This window comes from Corvus hawaiiensis, chromosome 24 (assembly GCF_020740725.1).
Source record: "Corvus hawaiiensis isolate bCorHaw1 chromosome 24, bCorHaw1.pri.cur, whole genome shotgun sequence".
NCBI classification, from domain to species: domain Eukaryota; kingdom Metazoa; phylum Chordata; class Aves; order Passeriformes; family Corvidae; genus Corvus; species Corvus hawaiiensis.
In genome coordinates this window covers 1,798,584-1,812,510 of record NC_063236.1, presented here as the reverse complement: position 1 = coordinate 1,812,510, position 13,927 = coordinate 1,798,584, and the positions used below count along the sequence as shown (strand labels likewise).

The following is a 13,927-nucleotide window of genomic DNA, read 5'->3' as shown; positions in this document are numbered from 1 at the left end:
GGTGGGGGGTGTTGGGGGGGCCCGGGGCCGGTCCCGGGGGGGGTCCGGGGCCGGTCCCGCCCCGCCGCGCGCGCCGACAACAATGGGGCCGCGGCCGCTGCGCCGGCGCTTTTATACCGCCCCGCGTCACGTGACCCGCGCGCCGCCACCGCTCCGCCGCGAGGCACCATGGGAAACCGAGTCCCCTGGGGACACGGGGCGGTGCTGGCGGAGGGTGTGATGGGAAATGTAGTCCGGAAGTGCGGAATGTGGGGGGCTGAAGGCGAGCATGGAATCACGGAATGGTTTGGGTTGGGAGGGACCTTGGAGATCACCCAGTTCCACCTCTGCCATGGGCAGGGACACCCTCCACTGCCCCAGGCTGCTCCAAGCCCCAATGTCCAGCCTGGCCTTGGGCACTGCCAGGGATCCAGGGGCAGCCACAGCTGCTCTGGGAAATCCATTCCAGGGCCTGCCCACCCTCCCAGGGAACAATTCCTTCCCAATATCCCATCCATCCCTGCCCTCAGGAAGCCATTCCCTGTGTCCTGTCCCTCCATCCCTTGTTTCCAGTCCCTTTCCAGCTCTCCTGGAGCCCCTTTAGGCCCTGCAAGGGGCTCTGAGCTCTCCCCAGAGTGAGGTGAACGCCCCCAGCTCCCCCAGCCTGGCTCCAGAGGGGCTCCAGCCCTGGAGCAGCTCCGGGGCCTCCTCTGGATCTCTGCAGCAGCTCCAGGTCCTCCCTGTGCTGGGCCCCAGGGCTGGGGCAGCTCTGCAGGTGGGGTCTCACCTGAGCACAGGGGCAGAGGGGCAGAACCCCCCCTCCCCCCTGCCCACACTGGGGCTCAGCCCAGCACAGGGGGCACCTCAGTGCCAGTGGCCGTGGCCAGGATGTGTCCAACACCCTCAAATCCTTCTGCACGGGGTCACCCATTCCCCAAATCCTTCTCCCGGGCTGCTCCCAATCCCTTCCCTGCCCAGCTGGAGCTTTGCCCCGGGTGCTTTTGTGTGGAGCTTCCTGAGGCTCCCGTGGTCCCACCTTTCCTGCCTGCCCAGGGCTCTTGGAACGGCAAAACCACGATGGAACCCTGGCCTGAGACACCAGGGTGAGGACAGCAGGGTGGGGACACTGGGACGGGACACAGAGATGGGACACTGGAATGAGGCTGGGGACACCAAAATAGGGGCAGTGGGATGGGGACAGTGTCCCGGGAAACCAGGATGGGACATTGGGATGGGGCACTGGGATGGGACACAGAGATGGGACACAGGCATGGGACATTGGGATGGGACACCGGGGTGGGACACTGGGATGGGACATTGGGATGGGACATAAGGATGGGACATTGGGATGGGACATTGGGATGAGGCACTGGGATGGGACACTGGGATGGGGACACAGGGATGGGACACTGGGATGGGACATAAGGATGGGGCACCGGGATGGGGACATTGGGATGGGACACCAGGATGGGGCACTGGGATGGGACACCAGGATGGGGCACTGGGATGGGGACACTGGGATGGGGACATTGGGATGGGACACTGGGATGGGGACACTGGGATGGGGACGTTGGGATGGGGACATTGGGATGGGACACCGGGATGGGGCACCGGGATGGGGACATTGGGATGGGGACGTTGGGATGGGGATGTTGGGATGGGGATGTTGGGATGGGGCACTGGGATGGGGCACCGGGATGGGGACATTGCAATGGCCCACCTGGGTGGGACTGGGGAGGGGACACGGGGTGGTGTCCCAGGAGCCCCCGGCTGTGGCTGCCAGGGCAGGTTTGGGAGGGGGGACAGCGCCATCCCCTTGGCAGTCCCATGGGGTCACTCAGGAGTGGCTGCAGGGTGGCCCCAGGCGTCACTCGAGGGTGTCACAGGACGCTCGGGGGGTGGCTGTGTAGGTCCCCCGGGGTGGGTGCCCTGGGCACTTTGTCCCCGCGCTGGCAGGAGCCACGGGGGGTGGGACCGGCACCTCCGGGGACGTGGGACGGGACCCAGCTGCCATTTGTCCCCCAGCACGGCTCTTGTTCGCCCACGAAGCCGGGGGACCCCAACCCCAGTTCTGCCATGGCCCTGTCCCTGTGTCCTTGTCCCTGTGGGTCCTTGTCCACCACGTGGCTGTGTCCCCGTCCCTGGCGTGTCCCTGGCCCTGGTGTGTCCCTGTCCCTGGTGTGTCCCTGTCCTTGCCACTGCTCTGTCCTTGTCCACCACATGTCCGTGCCCATGTCCATGTCATCTCCTTGTCCCAGGTGTGTCCCATTGTCCTGCTCTGGCCTTGGCCTTGGCCTCGCCATGTCCATGACCCCGGTGTGTCCCTTCCCATGTCCCTGTCCCATGTCCAACCCCTGCCCAGTGTCCCTGCCATGTCCTGTCCCATGTCCCATCAACCCCCATATCCCTGGCATGTCCCTGTCCCGTGTCCTTGTCCCATGTCCCTGTCCTTGCCATCTCCCTGTCCTGTGTCCCTGTCCCTGTCCTTGTCCTGTGTCCCTGTCCCGTGTCCCTCTCCCTGTCCTGTGTCCCTGTCCTTGCCATCTCCCTGTCCCGTGTCCCTGTCCGTGTCCTTGTCCCATGTCCCTGTCCTTGCCATCTCCCTGTCCCGTGTCCCTGTCCCTGTCCTGTGTCCCTGTCCCATGTCCCGTGTCCCTGTCCCATGTCCCTGTCCTTGCCATGTCCCTGTCCTTGCCATGTCCTTGTCCCGTGTCCCTGTCCCCTGTCCCGTGTCCCTGTCCCTGCCATGTCCTTGTCCCGTGTCCAGCCGGGGCAGGATGGGGCCCTGGTTCGTGGTGGGTGGGGGGAGGGGACTCGAGGAGCGTTCCTGTGGAAAATCCACCCCCCCTTCACCAAAGGCCACGCCCGGGGAGCCACACCCAGAGACCACTGACCACACCCACTGACCACTGACCACACCCACCGGCCACACCCACCGACCACTGACCGCACCCACAACTGGCCACACCCACCGACCACTGACCACACCCACCGACCACAGACCACACCCACCGACCACTGACCACACCCACTGACCACCGACCACACCCACCGACCACACCCACCGACCACCGACCACACCCACCGACCACCACCCACTGACCACTGACCGCACCCATCGACCACACACTGACCACGCCCTACTGACCACACCCCACGCCCGCTGACCATGCCCACTGGCCCCGCCCCCGGGCCAGCCACGCCCCATGTGGACACTGCAGTGGCCCTGGGCTGGAGGTGCCGGGAGCCCCGGGGAGGGGGAGATCCATGGGGGGAGCTTGGGGGGGCCAAGGAGAGTCTGGGGCTGGTGGGGGGCGAGGAAGGGACTGGGACCCCCATGCCCCACAGGCCCCCTATAGCCCCTATAGCCCCTCCCACACCCCATAGCCACCCGAGTGGGTGGGGCCTGGGCCACCCTCCCCCCCCTCCTCTCCTTACCCCCCCACCCCCCAGTTTTTGGAAGAAAGAGGCCGATTTCGGGCTGGTTAAAATCTCACCATCCATTGGGTAGAAAAGGGCGGGGGGGGGGGACAGCCCCTCCCCCAGCCCCTCCCCCACCCACCCCGGGGGGTCCGGGGGGTCCCGGGGGGAGGGGCCGAGACTTGGCACAAAAATCCTGGCGGCAGCGCGGGGGAGGGGCTGGACCATAGAAAACGGAGTCGGGGACAACAGGGAGGGGGGGAGGCGGCGCCCGGGGGACCCCGGCACCCGCCCGCGCCCAAAGTACAAAAGAGCTAAAAACACCGCGGGGGGGGGCGGGGGGGCTCCGGGGACCCCGCGGGCCCGGGGTGGCCCTGGGTGGTGGCACTGGGTGGTGGCCCATGGCAGTGGCCCTCGGCGGTGGCCCTGGGGGTGGCCACGGTGGTGGCCCACAGGGGGTGGTCCTGGGGGTGGTCCTGCAGGCGGCCAGTGGTGGTGGGCCTCGGGGCACCCCGGGGGGCAGCCGGTGGTGGTGGCCCATGGGGTGGCCACCCCAGGGGTGCCCCAAGGTTGGTAGCCTTGGTGGTGCCCTGAGGTGGCCAACAATGGTGGCCCTGGCGGTGGCCCACAGGAGGTGGCCCATTGGGGTCAGTGGCCCTGGGGGTGTCCTAGGGGTGCCCCAGGTGTGGCCGGTGCTCCATGGAGTAGCCCACGGTTGTGGTGGCTCTGGGGACACCGTAGGGGTGGCTGGCAGCAGTGACCCTCGAGGTGGCCCGTGGTGACGGCCTGGGGTCAGCAGCCCCGTGAGTGATGTCCATGGGGTGTCCCGTGGTCAGTGACCCTGGGGGTGGTGGCCCTGTGGCACCTCTGTGTCGGCGGCCCCGTGAGCACCCCGGGGGTGGCCAGCGGCGGTGGCACGTGGGGTGCCCAGGGGGCGGTAGCCCTGCGTCACCCCAGTGTCAGCGGCCATGCGGCACCCCAGGGCTGGCCGCTGGTGGCCGGGGCCGGCGGCCGGGGCCGGTGGCCGTGCCTAGTCGCCGGCCATGCACTTGAAGCGGTTCTTGAAGAAGAAGAGGCGCTGCTTGAGGCGCAGGCTGTCGTCCCGCGCCGCCGGGTACCGGTACCGGTTGTACTGGCGCTCGCCCTCCGATCGCCGCCACGGCAGCGCCAGCTTGGACGCGTGGTCCACCACCACATCCTCACACGAGCCCACGTGCAGCACCCCCAGCCCGTCGATGAAGAACTCTGGGGGGTAGAGGGGCACCCCAAAACGGGCTCAGAGCTGCCCTGGGGTCCCTTGGCCTGACTCTGATCCCGTGGGCCCGGCTGTGGTGGGGGGACCCCAGCGTCCATCCCACCTCTGATCTCCTGACCCCATCGTGGGGGACCCCAGAACCCCCCCTTATCTCTGACCCCATCGTGGGGGACCCCAGCACCCTCCCTTGTCTCTGACCCCCTGACCCCATCGTGGGGGACCCCAGCACCCCCCCTTATCTCTGACCCCATCGTGGGGGACGCCAGCACCCCCCCCGTTATCTCTGACCCCATCGTGGGGGACCCCAGCACCCTCCCTTGTCTCTGACCCCCTGACCCCATCGTGGGGGACCCTGCCATCCCCCCCAACCCCCGCTGCAGCCCCAGGGCTCTCCCCAAGTTCTCTACCAGAGAAATTCCCCTTCCCCCCAGGACTTCCCTCATGGTGACCCCCAGGACCCCCCATCAGGACCCCAAGATCCTCCAAGAACTCCCCAGCCCCTCCAGACCCCCCCGGGACCCCCGCCCTGCCCCCTCCCCCACCCTTAGTCACCCCTGCTGCCCCTTGAGGCCCCCAGGCACTCCCAGGACTCCCCGATGCCTCCCAGACCCCCGGGGCCCCCTGGCCCCCCCTTTCTGCTCTCAGGACCCCCCCACCCCCCCTTCCTGGGAACCCCCAGGTGCTCCCACTCCTCTTCCGTGTCCTCCTGCAGCTCCTCCCATCCCCCCCTGAACCCCCATTTAGCCCCCCCACCTCCTTTCCAGGACCCCAGAACACCCCAGCAGCCCCCAGGCACCCCCTGCTTCCCCTCCTTGGGACCCTCAGCGCGGCCCCCAGGCCCCCCAGACTCCCTCCAAGGACACCCCCAGAGCCCCCTCCCCAGGGCCCCGTGTCCCCCTCGGGACCCCCACAGACCCTTCCTTCCCTCCCCCCGGCATCCGGGGCCCCCCTAGGCTTCCCCCCCCCCCCCCCCCCCCAGACCCCTCAAGACCCGCAGGGGGACCCCAGGACTCTCCTCTACCTCTCCCCCCCGGGATCCCCTCACCCCCCAGATCCCTCAAACCCTGGGACCCCCTTACACTGGCCTCCCCAGGACCCTCCCCCCCAGCCCCCAGCGCCCTCCGCCCCTCACCAAGATGAGCCACGCGGCGCAGGCGGGGGTCGAAGCCCACCTGGCGCACCTTGTCGGTGCGGGCCAGGAAGAAGTTGACGACGCCGTCGGTGACGACGCAGGCGGGGAAGCCGGCGAGGCGGTGGTGGAAGCCGGGCCGGGTCCGCAGGCAGTCGCCCCCCGCGCCGCCGCCCCGCACGCTCAGGCGCTGCCGGTACGTGGTGGTGTAGCCCGTGATCTCCCGCACCGCGCCGCCCACCTGCGGGCACAGCGGGGCGCTGGGGGGGCGGCACTGCGACCCCCGGGACCCCCGGCACCGCCTGTCTGCGGCATCGGGACCTCCGGGACCCCCGGCACCTCCTGTCTGTGGCACTGAGACCCCCGGGACCCCCGGCACCGCCTGTCTGTGGCACTGAGACCCCCGGGACCCCCGGCACCACCTGTCTGTGGCACTGAGACCCCCGGCACCCCCGGCACCGCCTGTCTGTGGTATCAGAACCCCCGGGACCCCCGGCACCGCCTGTCTGCAGCACCGGGACCTCCGGGACCCCCGGCACCGCCTGTCTGTGGTATCAGAACCCCCGGGACCCCCGGCACCGCCTGTCTGCAGCATCGGGACCCCCGGGACCCCCGGCACCGCCCGTCTGTGGTATCAGAACCCCCGGGACCCCCGGCACCGCCTGTCTGTGGCACTGAGACCCCCGGCACCCCCGGCACCGCCTGTCTGTGGCACTGAGACCCCCGGGACCCCCGGCACCGCCTGTCTGTGGTATCAGAACCCCCGGGACCCCCGGCACCGCCTGTCTGCGGCACCGGGACCCCCGGGACCCCCGGCACCTCCTGTCTGCAGCATCGGGACCCCCGGGACCCCCGGCACCGCCCGTCTGTGGCACTGCGACCCCCGGGACTGCCGGCACCGCCTGTCTGTGGCACTGAGACCCCCGGGACCGCCGGCACCGCCTGTCTGTGGCACTGAGACCCCCAGGACCCCCGGCACCGCCTGTCTGCAGCATCGGGATCCCCGGGCCCCTCGGCACCTCCTGTCTGTGGCACTGAGACCCTCGGGACCCCCGGCACCGCCCACCTGCGGGACGGGTGGGACGGGACGGGGCCGCTGCACTGGGGCTGTGCCAGCACCTGGGCACCGGGATCCCCTGAAACCCCCCGAGACCCCCGCGCCCCCCAGCATCGCCCACCTGGGCACAGGAACTGCTGCAGCGGGGCTGCACCGGGACCAGAACATCCCCAGGGATTCCCAGCGTCACCCACCCGCGACCCCCGGGACCCCCAGCATCGCCCCCCGCGGGCACTGCAGGGCGTGGGGGGCACCCGGACCCCCATTCCCACACCACGGGGACCCGCTGTGCCCTGTGCCAGCTCCAGGCTGGTTCTGTCCAGCACTGGAACTGGGCATGGGAACGGGGACCACCCTCCCCAGACCACGGGGATGCACTGGCCATCCCCTGCCCCCCCGTGTGCCCTGCTGGTGCCCCCAGTACCCCCCCACGACCCCTCCCCCAGTCCCCGCACCACGTCCAGGATGGTTCTGTCCAGCACTGGGCAGTGGAACCGGGACCACCCTCCCCACACCACAGGGACCTGCTGGCCATGCCCCCCACCCCCGTGCCCCCTGTGCCCCCCGTGCCCCGCACCAGGTCCAGGCTGGTTCTCTCCAGCACGTCCACCAGCTTCTCCAGCCGCGTGCGGGGGGTGAAGATGAAGTCGTCGTCCACCCACAGCACGTACTTGGTTGTCACCTGCGACACCGCCAGGTTCCTCCCGGCGAACCAGCCCTGTGGGGACACCCCACCGGACCCTCGGACACCCCACCGACACCCCACAGGTGCCCACGGATGCGTCCCCTGAGCCCCGTGGCCCTGACAGACCCCCACGTCCCCCATCCCCGGGGACCAACAGCTCTTCCAGGCGTCTTATCCCCCTTCTCTGGGACCCCACAGACCTGACAGACACCCCCCCCCCCCAATGCCCCCCCCATCCTCCGGAGACCTCAAGCCGTGCCCCCCCCCCATGAGCCCCCCGGACTCCTCACTTTGTCAGACCCTCACATGTCCCCTCTCTCTCTGGTCCCACTGCCCTGACAGAGGTCCCATATCCCCCTTCCCCCTTGTCCCCCATCCCCAGGGACCCATCACCCTGCCAGCCCCACCCATGTCCCTCATCCCCGGGGATCTCCAGCCCTGCCAGCCCCACCCATGTCCCCCCCATCCCCGGGGGTCTCCAGCCCTGCCAGCCCCACCCATGTCCCCCATCCCCGGGGGTCTCCAGCCCTGCCAGCCCCACCTATGCCCCCCCCATCCCCGGGGGTCTCCAGCCCTGCCAGCCCCACCCATGCCCCCCCCATCCCCGGGGGTCTCCAGCCCTGCCAGCCCCTCCCCCGCCGCCTCTCCCACCCAGGGAACCACAGCCTCCTCAGACCCCCCGTGTCCCCCCACTCCGGGCTCCCACCACACTGCCAAACCTCCATGTCCCCCCTTTTTGGGGACCTCAGCTCCTGTCAGCCCCTCCCAGTGTTCCCCTCCCTGCAGTCCCACAGCCCCACGCCCCCTCCCTGGGGACCCACCCACGGCCCTGTGACCGCCCCGTGTGCCCCCCAGCAGCCCCACCTTGCCGAAGGGCATGAGGTAGTGCTCCAGGTGGGGCCCGGACAGGGGCTCGGGGCGCTGGCTGTCGTCGGCCACCACGATGGTGACGGAAGGGTAGAAGCGGCGGATGCTGGCGATGAGCCCCCGCAGTTTGTCGTAGCGCAGGAACGTCTTGGTGGCCACTGTCACCAGCGCCGAGATGTTGTACCCTGGGGGTGGGGGAGGAACCTGCGTTGGGAGCGCTGGGAGAACTGGGAGCTGTGGGAGCCTGTACTGGGGGTGCTGGGGTCATGCTGGGAGGGCTGGGCACCCATCTGTACTGGGAGCACTGGGAACCTGTGCTGGAAGCCCACTCTGAGAGTGCTGGACACTCCAGTACTGGCCACCTGAGCACTGGGAAGCCACACTGGGAGCACTGGGCACCCCAGTACTGGGAAGGCACCGGCACTGGGAGCACTGAACATCCACATTGGGAGGGTTGGGCATCCGTACTGGGAGCACTGGGACTCTGTCACAGGGAGCACTTGGACTCTGTCACAGGGAGCACTTGGAAGGCTGGGTCGCTGGTACTGGCAGAACCAGCAGTGTCCAGCACTGGGAGTCTGGCACTGGGGGCACTGGGATTCTGCTACTGGGGGAACTGGGACTCTGGCACTGGGAGCACTGGGGGCACTGGGATTCTGCTACCGGGGGAATTGGGATTCTTGCACTGGGAGCACTGGGAGCACTGGGATTCTGCTACTGGGGGAACTGGGACTCTGGCACTGGGAGGACTGGGGGCACTGGGATTCTGCTACTGGGGGAACTGGGAGTCTGGCACTGGGGGCACTGGGATTCTGCTGCTGGAGGAACTGGGATTCTTGCACTGGGAGCACTGGGGGCACTGGGATTCTGCTACTGGGGGAACTGGGAGTCTGGCACTGGGGGCACTGGGATTCTGCTGCTGGGGGAACTGGGAGTCTTGCACTGGGAGCACTGGGATTCTGGCCCTAGGGGCACTGGTTCTCTGGCATTGGGAGCACTGAGATTCTTGCACTGGGGGCACTGGGAGCACTGGGAACTCTGAACACCCACACGGGGAGCGCTGGAACTCTGTCCCAAGGAGCGGGGATGGGAACACTGGGGGCACTGGGAACACTGGGAGCACTGGGAGCACCACGAGCGCTGCGGCCATGGCGAGGGCTGGTTTCGGGGTGCAGGGCCCCGTGCTCACCCCCGTCCCCGCTGCTGTCACTGTCGCCGTCGCTGTCGCCGTCGCCGGGGGTTCCCGGGCCGTACAGGCGGGGCGTGGGCGGGTGCCGGATGCGGATGGCGAAGGCGGCAGAGTGGCCGTCGGTGGAGAACTGCACTGCAGGGCGAGGGGGGGCTGGGGGCGCGGGGGGCGACACGGGGGGCGCGGAGGGGTAACGGGGGGCCGGGGGGAGGCTGGAACTCCCGGGGTGCGGGGGTCACTGGAGGACACGGGGAACAACGGGGGGATGCGGATGGCGAAGGCGGCAGAGTGGCCGTCGGTGGAGAACTGCACTGCAGGGCGAGGGGGGGCTGGGGGCGCGGGGGGCGACACGGGGGGCGCGGAGGGGTAACGGGGGGCCGGGGGGAGGCTGGAACTCCCGGGGTGCGGGGGTCACTGGAGGACACGGGGAACAACGGGGGGTACCACGGGTGCTGGGTGTCCCTGTGGGCATTGGGAATCCGGGGAGTGCCGGGGATCCGGGGGCAGCTGGCAATCCAGGGCAACCAGAGGGGCTCGGGGGTCCTGCGAGTCTCTGGGGGTCCCGTGGGTCAACCGCGGTCCCGGGGGGCACTGGGGTTCCCAGGCACGCCGCGGGTCTGGGGGTGCCGGGGGTCCCAGGGCTCTGGGAATCAGCACCCCCTCCCCCCCCAGAGCCGCTCCCGGCACCCGGCGCGGCTCCCCGCGTACCCACCGATGTCGGCGGTGTCGGGGTGGAACTGGGTGTTGGTGTAGGTGACGAACTGCAGCTGCCGGTTCAGGTGGTCCAGGTGGGCGGGCGGCCAAGGACAGGTGCGGCTGCCCCTCCCCCCGCAGCGCCACGCCCTCCACCTCGGCCGCCACCCGCCAGCGTTCCCAGCGAGGCCGTCAGGTTCACCTGGGGGCGGCACGTCACGGGGGGAACCCGGGGGGGGCACGGCAGGGACCCCCAAACCGGGCGGGCCGCACACGGGGGTGGGGGGAGCGCGCCGAGCCCACCCCGGCCCCTCCCGCCCCGGGCCACTCCACTGCCCCGCCCATAAACCGGACAGACCCCGCCCACAAACCGGAAAAACCCCGCCCATAAACCGGACAAACCCCGCCCATAAACCGGAGAGACCCCCGCCCATAAGCCGGAGAGACTCCGCCCACAAACCGGACAGACCCCGCCCATAAACCGGACAGACCCCGCCCACAAACCGGAGAGACCCCGCCCACAAACCGGAGAGACCCCGCCCATAAACCGGAGAGACTCCGCCCACAAACCGGAGAGACTCCGCCCACACACCGGACAGAGCCCGCCCACAAACCGGACAGACCCCCGCCCACAAACCGGACAGACCCCGCCCATTCTGTCCGAGCCACGCCCCGGTCACGCCCCCTCCCAGCCCCTCCCAGCCCCTCCCCCTGCCCCGCCCTCGCCCTCACCTGGTACCTGTTCCTGGCCGGCGCCTGCAGGCTGAGCCCTGGGGGCCGCGACACGGGGGTGAGGCGGGCCGGGGGGCACAGAGACCCCGGAGGGACCCCTGCCCCCCCCTCCCCCCGGAGACATCCGGGGGTGCCCCCTGCCCATGGACCCCCATCCCCGTGCCCCCCCCCGATCCTGTGCCTCCGCCCCTTGCTCGCCCCCGCTGCCCTGCCCCACACCTCCATGTTTACCCCATTCTGTGCCCTCCCCCGTGCCCCCCATATGTGTTCCCCTCCTTCACCCCGGTGCCCCCCCACCCCCCGTGCCCCAACCGTGCCCCCGATCCCGTGCTCCCCCCCGCGCCCCCTCACCGGGCACCCAGCACCGTCTGCAGCGGGCCGCACCTCCACCCCCCTGCGCCGGGTACTCCAGAGGGGAGTTGGCCGGCGACGATGAGCAGGCGGTCGGCGGGGGTCTGCACCCTGCGGGGGGGGGCACCGGAGGGTCAGCCGGGGGGTCCCTGGGGAGTCCCACACTGCCCCGGGAGGTCATCACCCTGCAGGACTGGTCCAGTCCGGGGCTCACACCCCCGCACCCGGCCACGAGGGTCCCAACCCCCCCCCAGGCTGAACCCGGGGTCCCGTCCTGCCCCGAGGTGCCCTGGGGGGTGCCCCCTCCCCCGCACCGGAGCCCCGGGGGTCCCTCCCGCACTCACCGGTTCCGGTAATTGCGGTACTCGCGCTCCCGCAGCCGCAGCTGCCGCGGCCGCTCCCCGGGGGCGAAGGCGCTGGCGAAGTCGAGCCCCCCCGGGCCGGGCCCGAAGAGCCGCCGCCGCAGCGGCAGCGCCAGCCCCGCCTCCGCCTCCGCCTCGCACGAGCACCCGTTCCTGGGCAGCAGCCTGTCGCGACAGGGCCGCTGTCACCGACACCAGCGGCACCTGCACCACCGCAGCCGGGGACGGACACGGGGACCCGCGAGCGGCACCGCCCTGGCACCACCCTGACACCTCCCGTCGCTGCCTGTCCCCGCGTGGCACCGCCCTGGCACCTCCTGCCACCTTCCAGACACCGCCTGCCGCCACCCGGCACAGCCCTGACCCCACCCTGGCACCTCCTGCAGCCCCCTTTGCCATCCCTCTGCGACCACCTCATCACCCCTCCCCAGGTGCCCCCAACACCCACCCCCACTTTTGGGTCCCCCAACCCACGGGTGCCCCTGCCTCGGGAGCCGCAGCCGCACCCTGGGGTGTCCTCAGCCCTGAGTAACCCCATTCTTGGGTGTCCTCACCCTGCGGTGCCCCAGCCCCGGGGTTCCCAGGCCCCAACACCCCGTGGGTGTCCCCCCTGAAGACACCCTCGTCCTTGGGTACCCCCATCCTCAGGTAGCCCCACCCCACAGGTGCCTCCCCCACGGTGCCCCCCGCCATCCGCCCCGGGTACCCCCGTGCCCCGTCCTTACTCCATGACTTCCTCCTTGAGGCGGAAGGGTACGTGGGGGTAGGCGCGGGCGGGGGGGGGGCAGAGGGGGTGGCAGCCGCTCGGGGGGGGGGGCGACGCAGGTCCACACTGGGGGGGCCCTTGGGTGCCCACAGGTGCAGGTACAGCGCGGCCAGCGAGGCCGAGGCCACCAGCAGCAGGCACAGCGCCCGCTGCGCCCCCCGCATCCTGCCTGGTGGGGGACACTGTCACCCCCGTGCCCCTCCGTGCCCCCCGGTGCCCCCCAGTGCGACCCGACCCCTCCCAGTGGCCCCCAGTGCCCAGCGAGGCCGAGGCCGAGGGCTGCAGCACCCAGTGGCTTCCAGTGTAACCCAGCGTCCCCAGTGCGCCCCGATGCCTCCCAGTGCTCCCAGCACCCCCAGAGTGCGACCCAGTACAAACCAGAGCCCCCAGTGCCTCCTGCTGCCACCCAGCACCCCCGGCGCGAACCAGCGCCCGCAGCACCTCCCAGTGACACCCAGTGCAAACCAGTGCCGCCAGCGCAGCGCACCATCACTCCGTCCCTCCGCTGCCTCCCAGTGTCTCCCAGCGCTCCCATCTCCCAGTATCCCGGTTCAACCCAGCGCTCTGTCCAGTGCCCTCCCAGCTGCCCCGTGGCACCCCCTCCATCCCGCTCCCCAGCGCTCCCAGCGCTCCCAGTGCTCCCCTTGCCCTCACCTCGGGGTGGGCGCGGGTCCCAGCGGGGGGGGCTCAGCCCTCACTCATGGCTCTGCCCCCCGCAGCACCGGCCTGGGGACACGGGGACAGTGTCAGGGGCGGGAGGGACTCGCACCCCCAGTGTCCCCCGCCGTCCTTCCCCCCCGGCTCCCCCAGTCCCCCGGGATGTGGCTGCAGCCGGGGGACGCCCCCCGGGGGCTCCCCCCGAGGATGAGGGGCTCAGGCAATGGCAGGGCTGGGGGGAGACGTCACGTCGGGAGGGGCTGGGGGTGTTTGGGGGGCACGAGGGGGGCAGGGAGGGGCCTGGGCGATGCTGGGGGGAGGCTCGGGGGGCTGGGAGGGGCGGGAGGCCCGGGGGATGCGGAGGGAGGGGGGCTGGGAGTGTCCGGGGGGCTGGGAGGGGGGGGCGGGGGGGGCAGGGGGGGACCGGAGGGTTTCGGGGGGGCCCGGCGGCCTGGGGGGTGCCGCGGGATGTGGGGCGTTGGGGATGTGTGGGGAGCGAGGCGGCGATGCCGCAGCCGTGGGGCAGCGGCAGGTGCCATCCCTTGTCGCGACACGCCGCGATAGAGCGGCCCCGGCCCTACCTGGCTCCGCTGGCGGGTACCGGCGCTCCGCGGCCGCGAGCGGCACCGGCACCGGCACCGGAGCGGGCGGCGAGGGCGCCCCCGGCGGCCCCGGTGTGGAACGGCACCGCCGCAGCCCCGGGAGGGGCGGGGGGGGGGGGAGGCTGCGGGGGGAAAGGCGGGGGGGGGGTGCGAAAAGCGGGGAGGGGGCGGCGGCGGCGGCGG

The 13,927-nt window shown here is 70.9% G+C and overlaps 1 protein-coding gene across 1 annotated transcript; it reads right to left on the bottom strand.

The window, feature by feature from the left end:
* Window positions 1-4,335: 4,335 nt before the first annotated feature.
* On the bottom strand, window positions 4,336-12,523 carry B4GALNT1 (beta-1,4-N-acetyl-galactosaminyltransferase 1). Its single transcript, XM_048328074.1, is given in 13 exon segments — window positions 4,336-4,644; window positions 5,787-6,024; window positions 7,418-7,558; window positions 8,390-8,577; window positions 9,582-9,716; window positions 10,294-10,375; window positions 10,377-10,448; window positions 10,450-10,476; window positions 11,007-11,044; window positions 11,358-11,436; window positions 11,438-11,468; window positions 11,702-11,884; window positions 12,445-12,523. Coding segments are annotated over 13 exon segments (1,434 nt in total). The 5' UTR covers window positions 12,450-12,523; the 3' UTR covers window positions 4,336-4,429.
* Window positions 12,524-13,927: the final 1,404 nt, after the last annotated feature.